The following is a 24,669-nucleotide window of genomic DNA, read 5'->3' as shown; positions in this document are numbered from 1 at the left end:
ACATAGTTAGCTACACCATCCTCCTCCAACGCCTCTGTCATCCAGCTGGAAGTCACTGCAATTACCTGGGTCATTCTGCGTCTATCCAGTCATAACCATCGCATCACCTGCAATGGCTACTTGGCCCCCTCCTATTTCTCATCTACATGCTTCCGCTCTGTGACATGATCCGAAAACACATCATCATGTAGAGACAGCAATTAGCTCTACCTCACCGTGTCTCCCGACACCACCCCCCGCCCCCGACACCACCCTCCGCCCCCGACACCACCCTCCGCCCCCGACACCACCCCCCACCCGACTGTCTCTAAGTTGTCAGACAGCTAGTACAGGATGAGCAAATATTTTCTCCAAATATCGTGAAGGCCAAAGCTATTGTTTTCAGAGCCCACCACAAACTCCCAAACACCCTAACCACAGGCTCCATCCCTCTCGCTGACAACTGTCTTGGGCTGAACCAGACCATTTCACAATTTTGATGTCATACCTGAACCTAAGATAAACTTTTGGCTATATATCCGTGCCATTAATAAGATGACATTTTCCCAGCTCCGTAACATCACCTAACTCCATCCCTCCTTTAGTTCATCTGCTGCTGAAATCCCCATTCAAATCTTGGGTTACCTTGATACTTGACTATTTCAATGTACTCCTAATTAGTGTCCCATGTTTACCCTCCGTTAAATTGAGATCATCCAAAAGATCATCTGCTGGCAGTGGTCTTAAGTTGCATGAAGTAATACTCATCAATAACTCCTCCATGGTCACTGATATACATAGGCTCCCAGTTAAGCAAAGGCCTCAATGGCCTTGCTGCCCACCCTTCACCCTCACCACCCATAATCTGTTCCAGCCCCAGAACTCTCCAAGAGATCGGTGTTCTTCCAATTCTAGCCTCTTGAGCACCCTAAATTTAAATCAACCCATCACTGCTGGTCATGCCTTCAGCTACCAAGGCCTGAAGCCCTGGAATTCTCTCCCTAAACCGTGCCACTTCTCTTAGGGACACTCCTTAAAACTTCTTTCATTAGCTCCAACGTTTCCTTATGTGACTCAGTGTCAAATTTTGTTTCACCACACTCTCATGAAACACCTTGGGACATTTTGTGTTAAAGGTCCTACGTAAATATAAGCTGTTGCTACTGTTACACCCCAATATCATTCTGGTGAGTCTGCACTGTAACCTCCTCCAAAGTCAATATATCCTTCCTGAGGGGCCGTGCCCTGTACTAGATAGGCTGTGATCGAGGCTCTACAACTGAAGCACAGTTGGTTGCTTTTGAATTCCCTTAGCAAAAAAAGGGCGGGCTAATTAAAAGCAAAACACTGCAGATGCTAAAAATCTGAAACAAAAACAAAAATTGCTGGAAAAACTCAGCAGGTCTTACAGCATCCGTGGAGAGAAAGACAGAGTTACCGTTTCGAGTCCATATGACTCTTCTTCAGAACTGCAGCCTAATTAAGTCTTCATTCAAGTGCATCAATACCCAGTCCTTAGCCCATTTCACTTTGAGTTACGTTTGTAACTAATACTCTCTCAGCTGATTAAAAAAAAGACAGATCTCTACTTTTAAACACAGGTCTCAAAAACAGGACTTGGCAGAAACAAGTACTGCATGATCACAATGTGTAGCTTTAACACTTCAGATATTAGCCTGTAGTTCAGTTCTATGATGTTTGTGGGGCTATTTCTTTTTATCAAATCAGACACCACCTCGAAACCACGGAATGTGGTCCAGTCACTTTAAAGATGCTTACGTCAGATAATTACATTTTTGATTTTAAAGGAACAAGGGCTTACAAGTGCAGAACGTGGAGAATAGAGACATCAACAAGCATGGCAACAATAAGCAGAACTGGTTATTATGTACTAATTTCTGACTTCGTCACTGAAACCATCAGTTCACATTTAACAAAGATACTGAACAATAAAATGAAAGCAATATACTGCAGATGCTTAACAGCAACTGTGCTGCTCTGTTTGGAGTTTCCAGCAAACACACTTCAACAGATATAACTGCAGTTTGCATCGCTCACAGATGTGTTTTTTTAAATCAGCACTGTTGCTCTTAATAGAACTTTAGACCACTGCTGGTTAGTTTTCTGGGAAGAGATAAAGTTCCTACTGCTCAAGTTGTCTGAGTGGGAGGATACAACCACCTGCCTGTTGCAGCCTGCTTTTCCATTGTTAAACAAGCATTTAGCTCTAGCCAGAGTTTTGTTTGTAACTTGTTCACTCACCAGAAGCCAATACTTCGGGGTTGTTCTCAAGACTTGTGCCCTCCTTTGGGGCTCCTTCATCATCCACTGGCAGAACAGTGAAGTTGGTCGGCATTTTTACACCATGTGTATGGGCTGCTGTGACTCTGCTCGACTAACTTGCTGCTTTAATTCTATTGCTTGGATCTCTGACCATGTGACCTGTTACCTTATATGGAAACCACCACACTCCACCCATCCTTGGCTGAACACTGTACTGATTCATGTCATTACTTCAGGTGTTCTGGTTTTGCTGTCTAAACTGAAGTCAGGAAGTTTCCACATCTACAAGTGGACCAGGCCAGAAGCAAGTGTTGAATCCCAGTACCGCAGCCCACCAAATGGATAACAGGGATATTTTGCAAAGCACACTTTTATTTTTAAAAAAGACATTTATTCTTTTCTTTTAAAAGAAGTTGATAAATTGATCATTCTTTCTATCCTTATAAACTTAAAGGTATCAAAATAGCCCAATTCACCTTTCATTCTTACTTTACAAGGAGAACAGTCAAGAGTGAGGAACATAACAGGAGGCAAGAAATCATACAAGTCTTTAAATGGGAAAAATTCAACAAGCAAAAGTCTTTTAAGTCATTCTTTATTTGGGAAGGATGCTCAGTAGACCAACAAAATCTGGAAAAATCACCAAAGGGCTGTTCTTTTCGCAAGTTTCAGGTAGTGCCTTTAGTGCAGGAGGTAAATGTACCATTTGGGCATACAAATATTCTGAGTGCCAGAACTAACAGACGTGCCACTGGTGTGTTAAGGCTAATTAGCATTGTGGTCACAAATCTTTACCCCGCCCCTGCAATCTTCAAATAGATCCTGGGACTAAATAGATGCAACACACTAGTGCAGTTTCTTTCTGTCCTCAGAGAAAAGCAGACTGCATGAAGGTGGGAAAAGAGATAAAAACAGATCTTGCGGGGGAGGTGGGGGGGGGGGGGGGGGGGGGGGCGTGTTGGTGCCGAGTGGGAAGGGAGCGGAGAAAGTCAAAGGGAAGAGAAAGATGAAACGAAAATAGATAAGAGGGGGTAGAGTTGCCCAAGTTCCAGATTGTCCTGGAGTCCAGGATTCAAGAGTCATCTCCCAGATTACTGCTGCAAGCACCCCAAAAAAAAAAAATCACGGGGGGCATGGGAAAAGAAAGTCACACATCATCCAGTCAGATACCAAAGACTATTTACTTTCCAATTGACAGGGGAAGACAGTGCACCATGGGATGGATATGCTAGATGACCAATAGCAGGAGTGAAGGGGATGGCAAATCAGGTGATGAAATGTCCCAGAATACATTCCATGCAGAGTTGGTAATCCTAGGAGAGGGTGAGAAAAGGGAAAGGCAAGAAGAAGAAGAAAAAAATCAAGGGAGAGATGGATGACTTCTTTGACACTTTTTCCAGACATCCTGAAGATGTGAAAGTCAAATGTCCAAGTCAAAAGGAACTACTTTTGAAGAGCAGCCAGTTACACAGATAAGCACAACCATCAATTTGCAATAGTCAGAACCTATAAATTGCAATGATCTACGCAACCTACTAACCAGTTATTGGCATTTTAGCTGAAAATGCAAATTTATCCAGGACTTGTTTTATTTGCACATCAGAATACTTCGCAATTGAAATTGGTGTTAAAGCATTGCACAAAAGGGATATGGCTCAAGTTCAAAAGAGTGACTTGAGCAAAAGAGTTTATGGAATTAGTCAGCATTAATCACCAAGTCTCACTCTGAGGAAGAGTGAACAAGAAATCACAGCTCGAGTGTTCAAAGGCATAGGTGTCATCAAAATGTTCAGCTATGGGATTTAACATTAATACTGTTGACGTCACCTATTTGGCCCCCTGAACTACAGTACATAAATAGGCTATACATGACAGTAATATAAAATTGAAATTGAAATTTTGTAAATGCTGCCACTTAAGAGCAAAAGGACTCAGTGTAAAACTCAAGGATGGAAAAGAAATTGGTCCTAGAGTAGAAATCAATAGATGCTCAATATAGGAGTAAAGCTACGTCAGTGGTGAGGGTGGTTGTGTTAAACTGGTTAGACTGCCCCAGAGACTAGAATAGGACCCAGGTCACTTGGATGCTGGTGTCACTTACAAGGCTGGCTTTAATTGCCCATCCCTTGGTGCCTGTGAATAGGTGGCAGTGAGTTGCCCAAATGCCACAGCATCTGTATGGTCAAGGTATACCAACAGCCATGTAAGGTTAGGAATTCGAGAATTTAGACCCAGCAACAATGAAGGAATGATGATTTTTTTTTATTATTCGTTCATGGGATGTGCGCATCATTGGCTAGGCCAGCATTTATTGCCCATCCCTAATTGCCCTTTTCAGATGGCATTTAAGAGTCAACCACATTGCTGTGGATCTGGAGTCACATGTAGGCCAGACAAGTAAGGGCAGATCTCTTTCCCTATAGGGCATTAGTGAACTGGATGGGTTTTTACGACAATCAGCAATGGGTTTCATGGTCATCATCAGACTTTCAATTCCAGGTTTTTATTGAATTCAAATTTCACCATCTGCTGGGGTGGGATTCAATCCCAGGTCCCCAGAGAATTACCCTGGGTCTTCTGGAATACTAGCCCAGTGACTATGCCACCGCCAGTAGTACAGAACTCGAGTATTGCTGAGGAAAGAGACATGCTTGTCCAAGATATTCGTCTTGAATTCATCAGGACAGATCACAAGATTACCAACCGTAGAGGGAACAAAGCCTCTACCAAAATCAATTTGCTAACCAATCAGCACTCTCTTCTCTTGCAGTATAAATTGTTGTTCCCTTTATTGTTGGTAATCTTGCGATCTGTCCCGAGTGCAAGATGAAAAGCTTAAACAGCATGTCTCTTTTTTTCAGCAATGATATATGTCCAAATCGAATGGTGTCCAAGTTGGTGTTCCAACACATTTGCAGCCCTCTTCCTTCTAGGTGGTGGTGGTGGTGGAGGACGTGGGTTTGGGAGTTTCTGCAACGCATCCTGTAGATTCACACTCTAGTCAGTGTTGCACTAGTGGATGGACTGTTAATCAAATGGACTGTTTTGGATGGTGTCAAGCTTCTTGAGTGATGTTGTATATAATGCAATCACAAGACACATAGAGATAGATTTTCCATTTGCTGCCTGAGCATAAAACTGAGCATTGTGTACTAGATCCTTGGTCAGGTTGGCAGAAAAGTGGCAAATGGAATTCAACCCAGAGAAGTGTGAGGTGATGCATTTCAGGAGGTCAAGCAAGGCAAAGGATTAAATAATAAACGGGAGGATACCGGAGAGGTGTAGAGGAAGTCAGGGACCTTAGGGTGAATGTCTACAGATCCCTGAAGGTAGCAGGACAGGTCGACAAGGTGGTTAAGAAGCCATATGGAATCCTTTTATTGGCTGAGGCATAGAATATAAGACCAAGGAAGTTATGCTGGGACTGCATAAAATATTAGTTAGGTTGCAACTTGAGTACTGTGTGCAGTGGTGGTCACCTCATTGCAGAAAGGATGCAAATGCGTTAGAGGGAGTACAGAGGGGATTTTCGAGGATGTTGCCAGGACTGGAAAATTGCAGGAGGAAAGGTTGGATAGGCTGGGGTTGTTCTCTTTGGAACAGAGAAGGCTGAGGGGAGATGTACAAAATTGAGAGGGGCCTGGATAGAGTGCATGGGAAGGGCCTATTTACTTTAGCAGGGAGGTCGGTGACTAGGGCACATTAAAGTGATTGGTAGAAAGATTAGAGGGGATATGAGCAAACATTTTTTCACCCTGAGGGTTGTGGGAATCTGGAACTCACTGCCTGAAAGGGTTTCTGCCTGGAGGCAGAAACGCTCAACTCACAGAAAGGTAACCTGCAGGGCTATGGGCCAAATGCTGGAAACTAGGATTAGGCTGGGTGGCTTGTTTTTCAGCCAATGCAGACGCAATGGGCCATGTGGCCTCTTTCTGTGCCGTAAACTTTCTATGATTCTATTGTGGATCAAAGTCAATGGAAAAGAAAGTTGGGCAGTTCTGTAACAGGTAACTGACCTTACGCCAGTTAGATGTCGAGTCAATAAGTTTAAAATCTATTCTGTGGTTTAAAAAGTTAGAATCCCACAGTAGCTGTAGAACTTGCTTTTACTTTCATCACCAATTTCTTCTACTCTCCTCTCAAGCTTAAGCACTTGAGTGCCAACAGATTATTTGGTCATGACAAGACATCATGGCAGAACCTGATTCCATTCACCCTCGATGTTCATAATATGTACATTCTCAGGGAAGACACTGATCAGGATGGATCATTGGCTGATATCCTTCCCTCAGGTGCACTGAGGAAACACTGTAGCCCTCTTAACACTACACTAAGTGAGAGCAACCAAGATCAGCTACACAAACTGGGGAATGATCCAGAGGCTTTCCCATCGGAATGGCTCAATTACTTAAAAATTGTTAAGTTTTAAGGTTGGCAGAGCTCAGTTTCATTTTTAAACCATTTATCTAGAAATCTTTCAAAATTAACAAATCACAGGATTATTACAGATGAGCAGGGCCATTCCGTCCATCCAAATTCATCCATCCAAAGAGATCCTATCTAATTAGTTGGAAGATTAAACGGTTTTAACTTCACTTCTCTATCCAGGAGTCTGTTCATGTTGTGTATAAGAATATCCTAATATTTATCCTAATGTGCCTTTTCCTAGATTTGATCTACATACTCTCGGTCCCTCTCAACAATTTAAAACATTTTTAGATTTACCTTCTCCATACCATTTACTAGCCTGTATAATGTTAAAAGATCACCTCTCAGACACCACTTTCCAGGCTGAAAAACAAGTCTCTTCCATCTTTGCTCAAAATGCAGACTTGTTACACTAGCAGACTCATGACACCAGCAAACAGCCTTTGTGGCCCTTCTGGATACCGCCGCCACTTTGTTAACATTTGCCTCGTGTCACTACAATTAAAAGCACAATACTGTATTCAGGTACAATCTGATAAGGGTGCTGTGCAGCTCCAGAATCATATTCTGTGCGGTTACGCAGCTCAGTTTGATCTACTAAGACTCTAAGATCAAATCACAAATTGATTTAACTCTATACAATAGAAACATCTCCTCTAGGAAAAATCGTGCACATGAATTAAAAGAAAAAAAAGTGCTTTCATTTCTAAATTTAACAGAAAATGCTGAAAACAGCAGGTCAATCAATATTTATAAAGAGAAAAGATTGGTTTAGACTCTTTATTATAACTGAAAACTAGAAGAGCAGAGGGTCCCTTAACGCTACTGAACAGCATAGTTTGGGAACTTGAGAATAAAAAAAGGTCAAGAATCAGGAGTGCTGATCCATGTCAAAAAAGAACTTGAATTAATGTAGTGCCCATCATGCCTTCAGGATGTCCCAAAGTGCTTTACAACCAATGAAATGCAATCATTGTTTTAATGTTGGAAACATGGCAATTAATTTGCACACAGCAAGCTCCCATAGCCATATGAGAATGGCACATAATTTGGTGTAGTGATGTTGGTTGAAGGGCAAGTAGTGACCAGAGCACCAGGGAGAACTCCCATGCTCTTCTTCAAATAATACCATGGATTTTTTTTTTACATCCAAATATCACATTCAAAAAGGACAACACCTTCTACTACCAGGACAGTCAGCCTAAATTTCATACTCAAATTCCATAACCCTCTGATTTAGGGGTGAGATTTTCAATTGAGTAGATTTAGTTTTAAATTTAGAAAGCTGGAAAGAGGTGAAGCCCTGTGAATGTTGTATAAAGATCATTTCAATGATTTGAGATTTTTCTGATTCTCTTTACCCTCCCCCTTTATTTTGTCCATTATACCAAGGAGCTCAATTCATCTGTCAGTTCTGATGAAGCATCCACATTTATAACATTAGTCAGCCTGTTTTCTTCACAGATTCTCAAGCCTGCTGTCCTTTCCTCCCCCGTTTGCTTTTATGTCAAATATATCTTCATAGAAAGGGACAGGCTTAGAAAGGAATGATATATTCAAATCTAGCAATGATGTTGAATGATTCTCCTTTAAGCTGCTATATGATTTTGTACTGGATGCCATATTTATCAAGAAAGATGGTATCTAGCATGCTGCGCAGCGATTGGCACCAATGCCCAAACCTTGCTGAGGTCAGTTCTGAAAACAAAATTGTAATTTCCAAACAAGATAAATAATAATCTCAACAGGCATACTGCATTCTCCGTACCAGTTACAGAGCAGTACCAACCGTGCAGGAAATAGGCAACCCATCCATGTGGAGGATAAAATTAACAATGCATGCAGAACAAGAAGAATAAAAGAATTTAGGAAGCTCAGTGGCATAAACTGCACCCTTCTGAGCTTTCCTTTGCCTATTACCAGGCTCCATTTCAAAACATCTCTTCTAAAAACTCCATCAAAATCTAACCATCAGCAAATCTTGCTCATTATGTAACTCAAATTAAAGGAGACAATAATCAAAGCAGCATATTAGAAATATCCAAAAAATATTTTCCACACCAATTACGTTAATACACTCCTACAACTACTCTCAGAGGATGAGATTAAAAAAGACCTTAGTTAAACCTCATGTAGAATACACTGCCCAGTTCTGGTCACCTCATACAAACTGGGAGATAGATGCCCCAGGTAAACAAGTACAGGAGCAGGATTAATACTGATTTTAAAAGTCTTTGGCTATCACAATACCATCAGGGAGGGGTCTTTTTCACTCTAGAAAAGCAAGGAGACCTTTTTTAGAAGTAATTAAAATGATGAAAAAAGACTGGACTGTCCATGTGGATATATTATTTGAATTTCACAGCAATAAGTCTATGCCAGTGTTTACGCTACATACAAGCTTCTTCCCAGCTTACTTTGTTTCACCCTATCAACATGTTCTCCATTCCTTTCTCACTCACACACTTATCTAGCTTCCCCTTAAATGCACCAATAATCTTAACCACTCATATGGTGGTTGCACATTCTCACCACTCTTCAAGTACAGAGGTTACTCCTGAATTCCTAACTGGGTTATTAGTGACTATTTGTGGCCTATAGTTTTGGACACTCCCACAAATGCAAACCTCTCCTCTACCCTAATTCAATCCTTCATAATTTTAAAGGTCTGTATTAGATCATGTCTCAGACTCCTCTTTTCTAGAGAAAAGAGCCCGAACCATTTAAATCTTCCTTCTCAGTTCTGGTATTACCTTTATAATTTCCCCCCTACTTTCTCCAGTGTTTCCATATTCTTTCTGCAATATGGTGGTCAGAACTGTACACACTACTCAGCATTCTCTAATCAAGGTCAACATATCTTTTCTCTCTCTCAAGAACCTCATTGCTCTGTTTATACTTCTTATGGCTTAGTTGACCTTGGATTTCAAAGTCTAAATCATTTATGTAAATAGTCAACAGTACCTATTACCTATACCCCAATACCTATTACTGAAGAATACCATTTCTCACTTTTTACCAGTCTAAGTAGCTTCCTTTAACTTCAGCTTCATAATATGATTGAACTGTACATTCGTTTTGAGGGAGAAACGAGTGCATCCAAGACTAGTATTTTAAACTTAAGAGCGATTATGAGGGCATGAACGCATAACTAGCTATAGTGAACTGGCAAATGAGGTTAAAGGATATGTCAATAGAGGTTCAGTGCAGACATTTGAAGGGATATTTCAGAATACACAGAATATACACATTCCAATGAGAAAGAAAAATTCCAAGGGGAGGGCCCACCATCCGTAGTTAACTAAAAAAATTAAAGACAGTATCGAACTTAAAGAAAAAGCATATAATTACACAAAGATGGGTGGCAGGTCAGGAGATTGGAAAGAATATAAAGAACAAAGAATGACAAAAAGATTAATAAGGAGGGGAAATTAGAGTATGAGAGAAAGCTAGCTAGTAGTATAAAGATGGACAGTAAGAGTTTCTATACATATTTAAAGAAGACTTGACAAAATGAGCATTGGTCCGATAGAAAGTGCGTTTGGGGAATTGATAATGGAAAGTAAGGAGATGACGGATGAATTAAACAGGTATTTTGCTTCAGCCTTCACTATAGAGGACACAAGTAACACCCCCGAAATAGCTGTAAATCAGGAAATGGAAGGGAGGGAAGAACTCGGGGACAATTACATTAATCAGGGAAGTGGTATTGAGCAAATTGTTGGGGCTGCAGGCTGACAAATCTCCAGATCCAGATGGACTTCACCCTAAGGTCTTGAAAGAAGTGATTAATGAGCTAGTTGATGCATTGGTTTTCATTTTTCAAAATTCCCTAGATTTGGGGAAGGTTCCATTAGATTGGAAAATAGCAAATATAACTCCTTTATTCAAAAAGGGAGGGAGACAGAAAGGAGGAAACTACAGGCCAGTTAGCCTAACATCTGTCATAGGGAAAATGTTAGAAGCGATTAGTAAAGATGTTATAGCCAGGCACTTGATTCAAGGCAATCAGACGGAATCAACATGGTTTTGTGAAATGGAAATCATGTTTAACCAATTTATTGGAGTTCTTTGAAGGAGTCACATGTGTTGTGGATAAAGGGGAACTGGTGGATGTACTGTGCTTAAATTTCCAGAAGGCATTTAATAAAGGTACCACATCAAAGGTGATTGCGTAAAATAAAAGCCCATGAGGTAGGGGGTGACACATTGGCATGGATAGAAGATTGGCTAGCTAACAGGAAGCAGATGCTTGACATAAATTATTTGTTTTCTGGTTGGCAGGATGTGACGAGTGGTTTGCTACAGAGATTAGTGCTCGGGTCTCAACATTTTATAACTTATATAAATGACTTAGATGAAGGGACCAAAGGAATGGTTGCTACATTTGCTGATGACACAAAGAAAGACAGGAAAATAAACTATGAAGAGGACATAAAGAGGCTGCAAAGTGACATAGATAGGTTAAGTGAGTGGGCAAAGATCCGGCAAATGGAATATGAAATGTGAAAATATGAAACTGTCCATTCTGGCAGGAAGAATAAGAACAGCAAGTAATTAGGAAAGCCAATAGAATGTTATCACTTATTGTGAGGGGAATTGATTGCAAAAGTAGGGAGGTTTTGGTTCGGTTGTACAGGGCACTGGAGAGACCACATCTGGAGTATTGTCTCCAGTACTGGTCTCCTTATTTAAGGAAAGATCTAAATGCATTAGCAGTTCAGAGAAGGTTTACTAGACTAGCACCAGGATGGGTGGGTTGACTTATGAGGAAAGGTTGGACAGGTTGGGCTTGTACCCACTGGAATTTAGAAGAGTAAGAGGCAACTTGATCGAAACCTTTAAAGCTCCTGTGGAGTCTTGACAGGGTGGATATGGAGAGGATGTTTCCTCTTGTGGGAGAATCTAGAACTAAGGGTCACTGTTTAAAAATGAGAGGTCACTCATTTAAGGCAGAGATGAGGAGAATTTTTTCACCCTCAGAGGGTCATGAGTCTTTGGACCTCTCTTCCTCAAAAGGCGGTGGAAACAGAGTCTTTGATCATTAAGGCAGAGCTAGACATATTCTTGATTAACAAGGCGGTGAAAGGTTGTGGGGATAAGCAGAAATGTGGAGTTGAGATTACAATCAGATCAGCCATGATCTTATTGAATGACGGAGCAGGCTCAAGGGGCCAAGTAGCCTAGTCCTGCTCCTAATTCATATGTTCGTATATATGTATGCACTTTGACAAAGTTGGAGCAGTTAGATTAAGGGGACACGTAGCAGAATGATTAGCAAATGTTATAAGACCAAGTCTATTATGAGATACCTTATCAAAAGCCTTTTGAAAGCCCATGTATATTACATGTATCACATTACAATTGTCTACTCTTCTTTGTTACTTCTTCAAAAGAAGCATTCAATAAGATTAGTCAACAATGACCTCTTTTGAAATCCATTGCTGCCTATTCTTTATTATATATCTGATTTCTAAAAGGTTACACCTTTGAGTAAAGATTCCAATATCTTTCCTACCACCAACATGAAGCTAACTGGTCTGTAGTTCCCTGGATTTGTCTCATCTTCCTTTTTGAATATAGGAATATTAGCTGTCTGGCAGCCTAATTCTGGGGAGGGTGGGGGACTAACAGATCATCAGTACTTGAATTAGTGGAGTGAGACTTGATCCTAAAATCACAGCTTAAACTTTACCTCTCACCAGCTATTCGTGCATTTTTGGTTGAGTTGAGTGCTTAATTCATGTGCTGCAATCAGCCCTATAAACCTTTAAGATATCTGCACTCCTAATTCCAATCTCTTGAACACCCCTGATTTTAATCACTCCACCACTGGTGGTTATGCCAACAGCTACGTGGACCCAAGCTCTGGAATTCCCTCCCTCAAGCCACTCTGCCTCGCCTTCTCACATTCTGCCTTTAAAAGACTCCTTACAGCCAAACTCTGACCAAGCTTTTGGTTACCTACCCTACTATCACCTTATATGGCTCATATTTTGTTTTATAAGTCCTCTGAACTACCATGCGGTGTTTTATTATGTTGAAGGCGCTATTTAAATGCAAGTTGTTGTTACTGTATCCATTGCTTAAAGTCTGACCCCAACTTCCCTCCTGTGCTGCCACTTTCACACACTGCTATGCTCCTCTGCTCTGCATATAAATACCATTTTAAATTTCACAGGAATAGAAACTGAATTCCATCACCTGATGTTGGATGGTACCTCTGCTTGACAGAGGTTTGAAGGACTGCCCATTAGGATTGCCAACCCTGGTTGGTGACATTCCTGGAGGTTTCGTCACATGACATTCTGACTATGCAAAGCATGATCACATGCATCACATGGCTATTACAAGTGTTATTTCATTTGCCTTCATGGTTGGGTTCCCTGTATTTGAGTATTTTTGCTTATGGTTTCGAGCCAGCAACTGTTGCACAAGGTATTCCAAGGTCAGCTGTCAGCATACAAAGGTGGGAAACGGAGAAATTACAGCACACAAGAAAGCCTTGAGCCCCGAGAGCTGGCGCTCTCCACCTGGTAACTTCCAGATCCCTTCATATTGCTTCTTTTCTGATATCAATGTGAAAGGGAAGGGAATAAATATTAGTCTCTATCTGCTTGCTGACGCTCGGTTTGGGTTCCGCCAGGGTGAATCCGCTTCTGACCTCATTACAGCCTTGGTTCAAACATGGACAAAAAAAAAGAGCTGAACTCCAGAGGCGAGACGAGGCGAGGTGAGTGACTGCCCTTGGCATCAAGGCAGCATTTGACCAAGTGTGGCATCAAGGAGCTCTAGTCAAACTGGAGTCAATGGGAATCAGGGGGGAAAACTCTCTGCTGGTTGGAGTCATATCTAGCATAAAGGAAGACGGCTGTGGTTCTTGGAGGTCAGTCATCTCAGTCGCAGAACATTACTGCAGGAGTTCTTCAGGGTAGTGTCCTCGGCCCAACCATCTTCAGCTGCTTCATAAATGACCTTCCTCCCATCATAAAGGTCAGAAGTGGGGATGTTCGCTGATGATTGCGCAATGTTCAGCACTATTCTTGACTCCTCAGGAACTAAAGCAGTCCATGTCCAAATGCGGCAAGAGCTGGACAATATCCAGGCTTGGGCTGACAAGTGGTAACATTTGCGCCACACAAGTATCAAGCAATGCCCCTCCCCAACAAGAGAGAATCTAACCATGCTCCTTAACATACAAAGGCGTAACCATCACTGAATCCCCCACTATCAACATCCTGGGGGGTTACCATTGATCAGAAACTGAACTGGACTGGCCATAAAAATACTGTGGCTACAAGAGCAGGTCAAAGGCTAGGAATCCTGCGGCGAGTAACTCACCTCCTACACGGCACAAGTCAGCAACGTGATGGAATACTCTCCACTTGCCTGGATGAGTGCAACTCCAACAACACAAGAAGCTGAACACCATCCAGGACAAAGCAGCCCACTTGATTGGCACCCCATCCAGAAACATTCATTCACTCTCTCCACTACTGACACACGCAGTGTACCATCTACAAGATGCACTGCAGAAACTCACCAAGGCTTCTTAGGCAGCACCTTCCAAACCCACAACCACTACCATCCAGAAGGCAGAAGGACAGCAGATACATGGGAACACCATCACCTGGAAGTTCCCCTCCAAGCCACTCACCATCCTGACTTGGAAATATATCACCGTTCCTTCACTGTCACTGGTTCAAAACCCTGGAACTCCCTCCTTAACAGCACTGTGGGTGTACCTACACCACAGGGATTGCAGCAGTTCAAGAAGGCAGCTCACCACCACCTTTTATAGGGCAATTAGGGATAGGCAACAAATGCTGGCCTAGCCAGTAACACCCACATCCTGTAAATGAATTTTTAATAAAATGGCCATATGTGATCAAAGATTCCACAGATTCAACAGCTTTTCCTTCGCCTCCATCGGTTCTTCCATGTTAGTTGTTTCCACTCTGTTGTTGCTTTGCTCCTGTACCTGCTTATAATAATGGTACCACCACTACCCCTCCAGAAGCCCCAATCTGCCAGACTATTTTCTTTCACTCCCCATTCTCTATCCCTCTCCCAATGGCCATTTCAGGAGCACCCCTTCCCACTTTAGGCCAAGGGCACAATGTTGACAGCCATGATTCCACACTCTCCAGCCCTATTCCAAATGCATTCCTTCTGGTTGTGGCGCTCTTAAGAGGGTGATATCACACAGTAGGGGTGCACTGCGGCAGGATATTATCACCACATTATAATCTCCATAGAAAATTCAGTTATCTTCCAGGCTGCTCAAGGCAGCGCCCCAGAGACCCAAGCCCTGTTTTGCAAGTGTATTGTCAATCCAGAAGTGGGTATCCCTACGCCTGGTGCAGTTTCCATCTTGTGTGATGGGCATTCTTTTTTCTCAGCAACCATAGCATCAGAGAAACTCCTCCAGCCTTGGGATAGGGCCATAAAAACATTCAATTGCAGAGATGGAGCAGTTTGTGGCTAGAAATCCTCATTCCACAAAGGGTGTTTTATCAACTGTGGCCACCTCACATTTAACCTGCACGTGTTCCGATTGACATTGTGAACGGATTTGGTACTTCGAGGGTTGCCTGGTTTGTAACTTCTGCATCTCCATAGTTTCCAGGTGCAGCTTGTATCCATTACAATGCAAGAAATTTGGGATGGTCACCAAGTGTCCTTTATTTTTGCAGGTGTTCAACTGTCCAGGTTTCACTGCATACATTAGTGCCTTTGTTCTGTCTTTCTTAGCTTCTTTGAGTGTATATGGATGCAATCCGTCGGGGCTGGTGGGATTTATACTCTCCCTCCTATCTTAAATGCTCGATTTTTTCATCTAATGCCATGTCCAATTTTTAGTCTTCCTGGTAAAAACTGAAGTAACTAACCAATATTTCTGACATTTCACAATTTATCCTGTGTTCCTTACTGATCCTGTCCTAATTTTCCTTTTGTTATTGATGGGTCTATAAAAGTGATTCTTTTTATACTCTTTGTTAATTTCATATAGCAATTCCTCTTCACCTTTGGAATTGTATCAGCTTGTTTCTTTCTTCATCCATTGTGTTACAGTATCAGCGAGTTTGTTCTAGTTTTGCTTTTCTTTAGCAGAATATGTTTCTCTTTAATGTTTAGAAAAATTCCCACCGTTACACGTCAACATTTTTCCAGTTCCCTAGTTCTATCCTCCTCTCCTTCAATGTCATAGAGGTTAGATTTATACCATCAGAACCTGATTTTTGCACAGTAATGAGGCCCTCACTGTGAGCAGGCACGGGAACACACCTCCTGAAACCCGGAAGTTAAAATAGCGGCTGGCACAAATGCAGCAGCATAGAAAAATAGGAACAGGAATAGGCCATTCAGACCTTCTAATCCATTCTGCCACTGAATTCAATTAACACTGCACTTCCACTCTACAAAGCTCACAGATTTCTAAATTTAAATAAAAGACATTCAATTACACAGGCCTTTGGCAATTCCCTCTCCTGCCCTGCCCATGGATTTGATAATCAATTTTACCACGAAAGGTGCACTGTATGCAGTTTGTGGGTCAATAATAAACATTGAACCGCTTCAATGATATTCCTTAAAGGGGCTGTCAGATGACATGGCAAACAACTTTCAACCATTCAGCTGCCAACTGAAGGAAAAGCAGGTGATTGCAAGGTATGCTAACAAAAGGTATTTTGATGGAGATAATTTACAGGACATCATTTAAGACATCATGCACTTTCACACACACCCATGCAGATGCAGCACAGGGTGCTGTCTTCACAATAAGATTTTTAAAAACAATGCACATTCCGTTCTATTTACTTAAACGTGAGCCAGCAGATTGAAACTTCCTTTCTTGTAGCTTTATCTGACCTTATTAATGTGCATTTGGAAGACATGAAAAATTGTGTGAACACTAAAGCTACTTCAAGCCAGCTTAAAGTACAATGATCCTGATAGCAGGCTTCTGGAAGGTTCGCTCGCAAAATAAAAAGTTACAATTTTCCTTTAAGATTGAATGGTAGATCAGGACATTGTTCAACTTGAACAAAAAGCCTCCCACCATCACCAACATCTAAAAAAGATTGCACAAGGAGTACATCCACATTTCACATTAGTCAGCAAGCAGACACCCTGTAGGTTTGTTTACAATGTCTGGGTCATGGACTGATTGCCAAGTGAAAATTGTGACTGGCTTCTCAGGGGAACTGGATGTGAAATCTAAAAGGTGGTGGTCATGGTTGGAGGCCAATCAGGCAACCCTCGAAGCACCAAATCCGTTGGCAATTGAGCTCTCAGCTCCAGGGCATTACTGCAGGAGCTCCTCAGGGTAGTGTCTTTGGCCCGACCATATTCAGCTGCTTCATCAATGACCTTCCCTCCATCGTAAGGTCAGAAATGGGAAGTTCGTTGATGACTGCACAGTGTTCAGCACCATTCACGACTCCTCAGATACTGAAGCAGTCAGTATATTGTTATGAAGCTGTGTTATATAAAATATTTTACTTTATAATGTCATTAGCAGGACAGAACTATGTTTTGAACTTTTAGAAAAGAACACTTTTCTTAAGCATAGGACACCGGTGTACAGCAGCTACTATGTTGCATTTGCGAAGGAAACAAACTGCTTTTAATGGAGTGTGTCTATGGAACTCGAGGTCACGTGATCCAGCTCTTGGGAGTAAAAAAGAAACTAGATTTATGATAGTCAGACTGCCACAGGGGCAATAGTCTTGCCCCTCTCTCTCTCCTGAAACCTCTCTCATCAAAGTCGAGCTGTTTGTGATTTGGAAAACCCACCATGAGTCCTCATTGCTTCAAACCGAGAGTTCTTAAAGGGGAATTCCAAATCAACACCAATGTCACCATTGAGAAACCCTAAGAACCAGCAGCTACTATGGACTGCAAGCATCTGGACACTAAATAAATAATTCTTTTCCTGACTTGTTATTGGCCACGTTTTTAATGTCTGATACACTGCAGAGTTTTTTTTTGCATTAGTGGGTGGTTGGACACATTTGTACATTTTAAACCTTCGGTTAATAATTTCTGCATCTTTACCTGAGAGAGTTTTAGAAATAAAACTCCAACTCTATTTGTCAACTTAAGGAACCTGGCTGGCTTATTCCTTGCACAGAGCTATACACAGATAAATATATATGAAGTTGGCAATATCACTTCCCTTTTAAATTTAAACTCTGGTGTAACCAACTCAGGAGTGGGACAATGAGAAGGGTCAGTTCACCCATTAACCTAGTTGTAACAATATATATATATATACAGCAACATTCTGGCTTGGGCTGGTAAGTGGTAAGTAACACTTGTGCCACTTCAGTGCAGGCAGTGACCATCTCCAATGAGAGAGAATCTAACCATCTCCCCTTGACATTCAATGGCATTACCATCACTGAATCCCCCACTATCAAAATCCTGGGAGTTACCATTAACCAGAAGCTAGCCACATACATATTGTAGCTATAAGAGGTCAGGGGCTAGGAATCCTGCGGCAAATAAATTGCCTCCTGATTCCCCAAAGCCTGTCCACCATATACAAAGCTCAAGTCAGGAGTGTGATGGAATACTCTCCACTTGCCTGGATGTAGTGCGGTTCCCAACACTCAAGAAGTTCAACCAGGACAAAACCAGCTTGCTTGCTCGGCACCCAATCCACCCATCCTAAATACTCACTTCCTCCACCAGAGATGCAGAAGGGCAGCAGTATATACCAGATGCAAGATGCCCTGCAACAACTTGCCAAGCCTCCTTCAACAGCACCTTCCAAAGCCCCACGCTCTACCACCTAGTAGGACAAGGGGTCTAGACGTATAGGAATAGCAGCACCTGCAGCTCCCCACTGCCTAACCCCTCCTCAATTGCCCCCATCCCAATGTCACACACCATCCTGACTTCCCCTCCTCAATTGCCCCCATCCCAATGTCACACACCATCCTGACTTCCCCTCCTCAATTACCCCCACCCCAATGTCACACACCATCCTGACTTACAGCTATGTCACTGTTCCTTCACTGTCACTGGGTCAAACTCCTGGAACTCCCTTCCTAACAGCACTGCGGGTGCTACCTACACCAAAAGGAATGCAGTGGTCACTGCCACCTTCTAAAGGGCAATTAGGGTTGAGCAAAAAATGCTGGCCTTACCTGTAACACACACATCCCATGAAAGAATAAAAGTGGTGTCTGGGAATAAAAGTGAAGAGCTGTGTAGCTCCAACCATGGAATACGTGGCTGCACTAGGGTGAAACGCAGTAAATCTCCTCCTACAGTGGTTTTCATCCAGCATTTATATTCAAATCCACCCATTCTACACGTGAAGGACACAATCCAGTCTGAAACAAACTGGGAAGACTTCCATTACCTATCGAGACTAAACATGTCTGCCCCTCCTCCTCTTTGGTCCATCACTTTTCTGTTATTCATAGTGTACAGGTACACCCTGCTGTCTGGCACCTTCTGTATCGCTGGATCAAAGCATTCATGAAAATCAGGTGACGGGGAAAAAAAACCACTCACTTTTTAAATGTGGTTTGTACAGCCAGCCTCATTCAACAATAGCTGGAAACAAGCCTGACTGCTGAAAAACTGTAATTAAAAACACATACTATAAAATACACAGCATCTGAACAAGAGATTGATGTTTAAAATGGAAACCATAAGACCTTAAGACATAGGAGCAGAAATTAGGCCATTCGGCCCATCGAGTCTGCTCCGCCATTCAATCATGGCGGATAAGTTTCTCAACCCCATTCTCCCGCCTTCTCCCCGTAACCTTTGATCCCCTTACCAGTCACGAACCTATCTATCTCCGTCTTAAATACACTCAATGACCTGGCCTCCACAGCCTTCTGTGGCAATGAATTCCATAGATTCACCACTCTCTGGCTAAAGAAGTTTCTCCTCATCTATGTTCTAAAAGGTCTTCCCTTTGCTCTGAGGCTGTGCCCTCAGGTCCTTGTCTCTCCTACTAGTGGAAACATCTTCCCCATGTCCACTCTATCCAGGCCTTTCAGTATTCTGTAAGTTTCAATCAGATCCCCCCTCATCCTTCTAAACTCCATCGATTATAGACCCAGAGTCCTCAAACGTTTCTCATATGTTAAGCCTTTCATTTCTGGGATTGTTCTCGTGAACCTCCTCTGGACCCTCTCCAGGGCCAGCACATCCTTGCTGAGATACGGGACCCAAAATTGCTCACAATATTCTAAATGTGGTCTGACTAGAGCCTTATTAAGCCTCAACAGCACATCCCTGCTTTTATATTCCAGTCCTCTCGAAATAAATGCCAACATTGCATTTGCCTTCCTAACTACTGATTCAACCTGCAAGTTAACCTTAAGAGAATCCTGGACTAGGACCCCCAAGTCCCTTTGCACTCCTGATTTCTGAATTCTCTCCCCATTTAGAAAATAGTCTATGCCTCTATTCTTCCTACCAAAGTGCATGATCTCACACTTCCCCATGTTGTATTCCATCTGCCACTTCTTTGCCCATTCTCCTAACCTGTCCAAATCCTTCTGCAGCCTCCCCACCTCCTCAATACTACCTGTCCCTCCACCTATTTGTATCATCTGTAAACTTAGCCAGGATGCCCTCAGTTTCTTCATCTAGATCATTAATGTATAAAGTGAAAAGTTGTGGTCCCAACACTGACCCCTGCGGAACTCCACTAGTCACCGGCCGCCATCCTGAGAAGGACCCCCTTATCCCCACTCTCTGCCTCCTGCCAGACAGCCAATCTTCTATCCATGCTAGTACCTTGTCTCTAACCCTTCAATAGAATGCAAGAACAAATGAATGGTGGGGAGACCAGAAAAAAAAAGGGACATAACTTTAAAATTAGAGCTAGACTATTAATTTTGTCAGGAAGCACTTCTTCACACAGAAGATAGTGGAAATCTGGAACACTCTCCCCAAAAAGCTGCCAAGGACAGATCAATTGGCCATTTCAAAACAAATAGATAGATTTTTGTTAGGTTAGGGCAAGAAAATAAATAATTACAAATGCACTTCAGCTGCATCAATCATTCATCATTTTTGTTTGCTAATTATCAATTTACAGTTGAGATCAGCATCTGTAGGTGAGATTAGTTTCCTTAATCATACAGGGGTTATGAACTAGGGGTTATAGCTAGATGGAGTTTTTATGCCACAGTCTAACTGAATGGCGGAACAGTCTGGAGAAATTGAACAGCTACTCCTGTTCTTATGTTCCTGTAATGCTTGAGGCTGCACTGTCTAATCCACTGGGCGAGATTCAGCAGTTTCAATAGTCCTTGTGCAACTTTTTCAGAAAATGGTCAGAAGCCGTGGCTTTTGACGATTTTTGGTCTGCCTTGCAAGCACTCCAAAAATCTCCGCTCTCAAACACATCAGGTCATACAGGATAGAGTCATACAACTCACTGAGCTCCCAAACACAGTCACTGGTCTGCGCCAAGCGAGTTAGCCAATTTCAGCCAGATGTGCATATGCAAACATCAGGTGAGGACAGCATCAAACTAGCCTGTGATGCCTGCCACAGAGCGAGACAGGCATCAGCAGGGTAACAGACAAAGAACGACAAGTTGGGTGAGGCACTGGAGAATAACTGGACCACTGCGATGTTCCCCTGCCATTCTCCAGCATATATTCAGTTGTTGTGCATTTTTCAACATGTTATTTATTCAGCATTTCCCCCTCCCCCCAAAGTCTTTTAGCAATCAGGCTCGTTCCAAACTATTGCTGAATGAGGTTGGCTGTACAAATGGTACTTGACTTGCTCTGCAGTGTTTCACACCACCACCTTCCCCAGACTGTTTTCACAGAATGATTGGATCTACTGATACTGGCAGATTTGAAGCTGGTGGTGTACCTGTGCACTATGAAAAACAGAAAAATTACCCCAAGAACCAGGCGCAGCTTGGGGTAAACTAGAGACTAATTACTGGGCAACGTTTCTGTAGAATAGCAGCAGCTTGTCAGTTCTTGCCTCCTGCCCTTAGGGAGGACACACGTTCCTTAGGTTTTTAAAAAAAATAATGACTGGTTCTGTTTTGGTATAAGATCAAATAGCTAGAGCAAGATGAATCACACTGCACACAGGGTACAAAAAGATTTTTTTGTTACAGAAATTGCGTGAGTTTAAAAAGTGTGAAAGGGAAATACCTTCACTTCATTTGTTCAAGCAAGTTTACTAAGGTGTGTCACTGGATGACAGCCTGTGGAATTTAGCATTATGGGAATAATAAATTAAAGATTAAAAGTTCCTCCCCAGAATTATATGCGGTACATGCAGACCAACTCCAGCAAAACTAAATGGATGATGGGTCAGCTTGCTGCTTTAAAAAAAAAACTTTTGCTGGGAACAGATTGGAAAGCACCAGGATAAGTACTGAGGGAGTGCTACGCTATTGGAGGTGCTGACTTTTAGGTGGGGCATTAAACTGAGGCCCTGTCTGCCCCCTCAGGTGGACATAAAAATTCCATGGTACTAATTCAAGAGCAGCAGGGGAATTTTCCACAGCATGCTGGACATTAATTTATCCCTCAACCAACATCACTTAGATAGAATAACTGGGTGCTAACATATTGTTGTGGTATAACAACTGACTGCACTTTTCAAACTATAGGGTATTCTTCAGCTGCAAAGCAATTAGTGCCATCCTGAAGTCTGGAGAGGTGCTAGATCAATACAATTTTTAACATATCTTTGTAACAATGTATTACATAGAATACTAATGTGAATGTATACATTTTGTGCTAAGCAAAAACTGCTGGCCTACAGCAGCCACTAAGTTGCATTTGTGAAGGCCACAAGCTACTTAATGAAGACAGAGTCTATGCAGCTCTCAAACACAATGGCTTAGGTAAGCCCCAGATTGAAACCAGAAAGAGGTCACTTGACCCAATTCTTGGGTGTAAAATATACTAGATTTGAACTAATAGACAAACTGCCACAGGGACAGTAAGGGTAACAGCCTTACCCGCCTCTTTCTCTGAAACGTCCCTCAGTGAAGCTGAGCCCTGTTTGCGGTTTGAAAACACACCAGAAGACCTCATTGCTCCAGAGTTCTTAAAAAGGAGCATTCCAACTCAACACCACCATCTTCAAGAGAAAAGAGAATCAACCAGTCACAGCTGCAAAGTGACAGCAGTCACCATGGAAAGCAACTCTAGCTGTGAGCAAGCATTTAGACAATCCGTGAATAATTTTTCACACTTGACCTTTTTCACTTGGCCAAGTTTTAACATTGGATACTCTGTAAAGTTTTGTTTCTTTTTATGCATGCCTGGGGAAGTTGTGTATGTGTGGTCTTTGCAATAGTGGAAAGTTGGACATATTCATACGTTTTAAACCTGTGTGTTAATAATTTCTATATCTTTACCTGAGTGAATTTTAGTCATAAAGCTAACTCCTTACTTGTTAACTAAAGGAATCTGGCTGGCTCAATTCTTATACCGAGTTATAAGCAATGAAGTACATATTGAATTGGCAAGAGCACACTTTAAAAAAAATTCATTCTCTGTTATAACCAACTCCCGGAGTAGCCAAAGAAGGGAGTCAGCTCACCCCTCTTAACCTGGTCATAACAAAATATAAACCAGAGTGATAAAATAATGTACTCCACCAGACATGGAGTATGTGCCAGTGGGCCAGGGGAGGGACTGGGGCTAACGTCATAATGATTTCAACAGCATCCAAGTATTATTCCCAACAGGAAATTGGATGCATCTCAGACAGAGTCATCAATCATCAGGAGCAGATATACAAGAGGCCTAATAACAAATCACACAAGGACTGTATTCACAGTTCAGACATGTTCACAGTTACATTAAAATGTGCTGAGGAATTAGGGAACCAGATCAAATAGATTTTTTTTTTGTCAAATTAGATAAGTTAGTGGAATGGGCCAGGAAGATAGATGCTGCGCTATGCATTAATCTTTGGGAAATTGTAGATGCATTTACAATGGAAAAGTGCCAACCAAAGGCTACTGAGCAAGAGTGACCTGGAGGTCACAGATAAGTCATCGAATGTCCATGTGGCCAACTAAATACAAACTGGACTCTATTGTATTGCTAGGACAGCACAATACAAATTAATATTATATCAAGACTGTGCAAGGTTGATACAGCCATATTTGGAGCTTTGTGTCAAGTTTTGGTTCCCACACAGGGTGGGAGATAGAAGCCCTGCAGAAGGTACAGAAGTGGGCCAAAAGAATGGTATGCTTAAGTTCTGTTTTCAGGATAGGCGCTGGGAATTGGGAACATTTTATTTTGAGAATAGCAGGCTTAAAAGGATATTAAGGTTTTAAACTGATGAAGGAAATGGACTAAGTTTGGTCAGATAGTTTATTCAAGACAGATAGCAAGGGAGGTGGGGGAAGAGGAATACGCACACAAAAATGTAGACAAAAGGAAGTTATGTTAATTGCCAGGAAGTTTGTAATTTCATAGATAGGCACCACCCTTTGCAACATCACTGAAGTGCGTAGTGTTTATGTATTTCCTACAATCTTTCAGAAGAGAGCTGGAGGACAAGTTCCCTTGTAAAAACCTGTAAAACCATGTTGAAACAATTCACTGTTTATGAAAAGACATCCCGGTATATTTTAAATGCACCACCTAAACATTTTTTTTTTCTTTGCCAGGACAGCAGGCAGCAGTGTGCTCCCAATCACCAAGCACTAGTTAGGACCCAAGTTTGACTAACTCAAGTACCTACTCCTTTGGCTAAGAGTCCATTTTTTTTCAATCGTACCTCTGGAGAACATGGTTACAATTTTCTACCTTAAAAAGTGCAACATAAATTCAAGTTGCCATTCCCCCATCCAATTTTTCCTGTCCTCACCAAGGACAATCATGGGTCATATTGCCTCCCAGCTTGGGACCAATTAAGTACCCTAATTGTCACAAATAGGATTTGATTCCAGGACTCGAGCACAAGAATAAAGGCTGATACTCCAGTGCAATACAAAAG

General features: G+C 42.0%; 1 protein-coding gene across 5 annotated transcripts in view; it reads right to left on the bottom strand.

The window, feature by feature from the left end:
• The window catches only part of LOC144679098 (solute carrier family 12 member 7-like), a 261,233-nt gene that overhangs the window by 164,958 nt on the left and 71,606 nt on the right, over window positions 1-24,669 (bottom strand). Inside the window, exon 1 of one of the 5 annotated variants that reach the window (XM_078539394.1) lies at window positions 22,670-22,760. The exons of 3 other annotated variants lie outside the window; for them this stretch is intronic. In XM_078539394.1, the coding sequence (XP_078395520.1) occupies window positions 22,670-22,745 (76 nt within the window). In that variant the 5' untranslated portion in view covers window positions 22,746-22,760. Of the gene's footprint in view, window positions 1-2,241; window positions 2,392-22,669; window positions 22,761-24,669 lie in introns of those variants that run through there. One more of the 5 variants, XM_078539395.1, reaches the window with a different exon arrangement.

This window comes from Cetorhinus maximus, chromosome 3 (assembly GCF_964194155.1).
Source record: "Cetorhinus maximus chromosome 3, sCetMax3.hap1.1, whole genome shotgun sequence".
NCBI classification, from domain to species: Eukaryota; Metazoa; Chordata; class Chondrichthyes; order Lamniformes; family Cetorhinidae; genus Cetorhinus; species Cetorhinus maximus.
The sequence above is the reverse complement of the archived record's forward strand: the minus strand, read 5'-3'. Positions and strand labels throughout refer to the sequence as shown.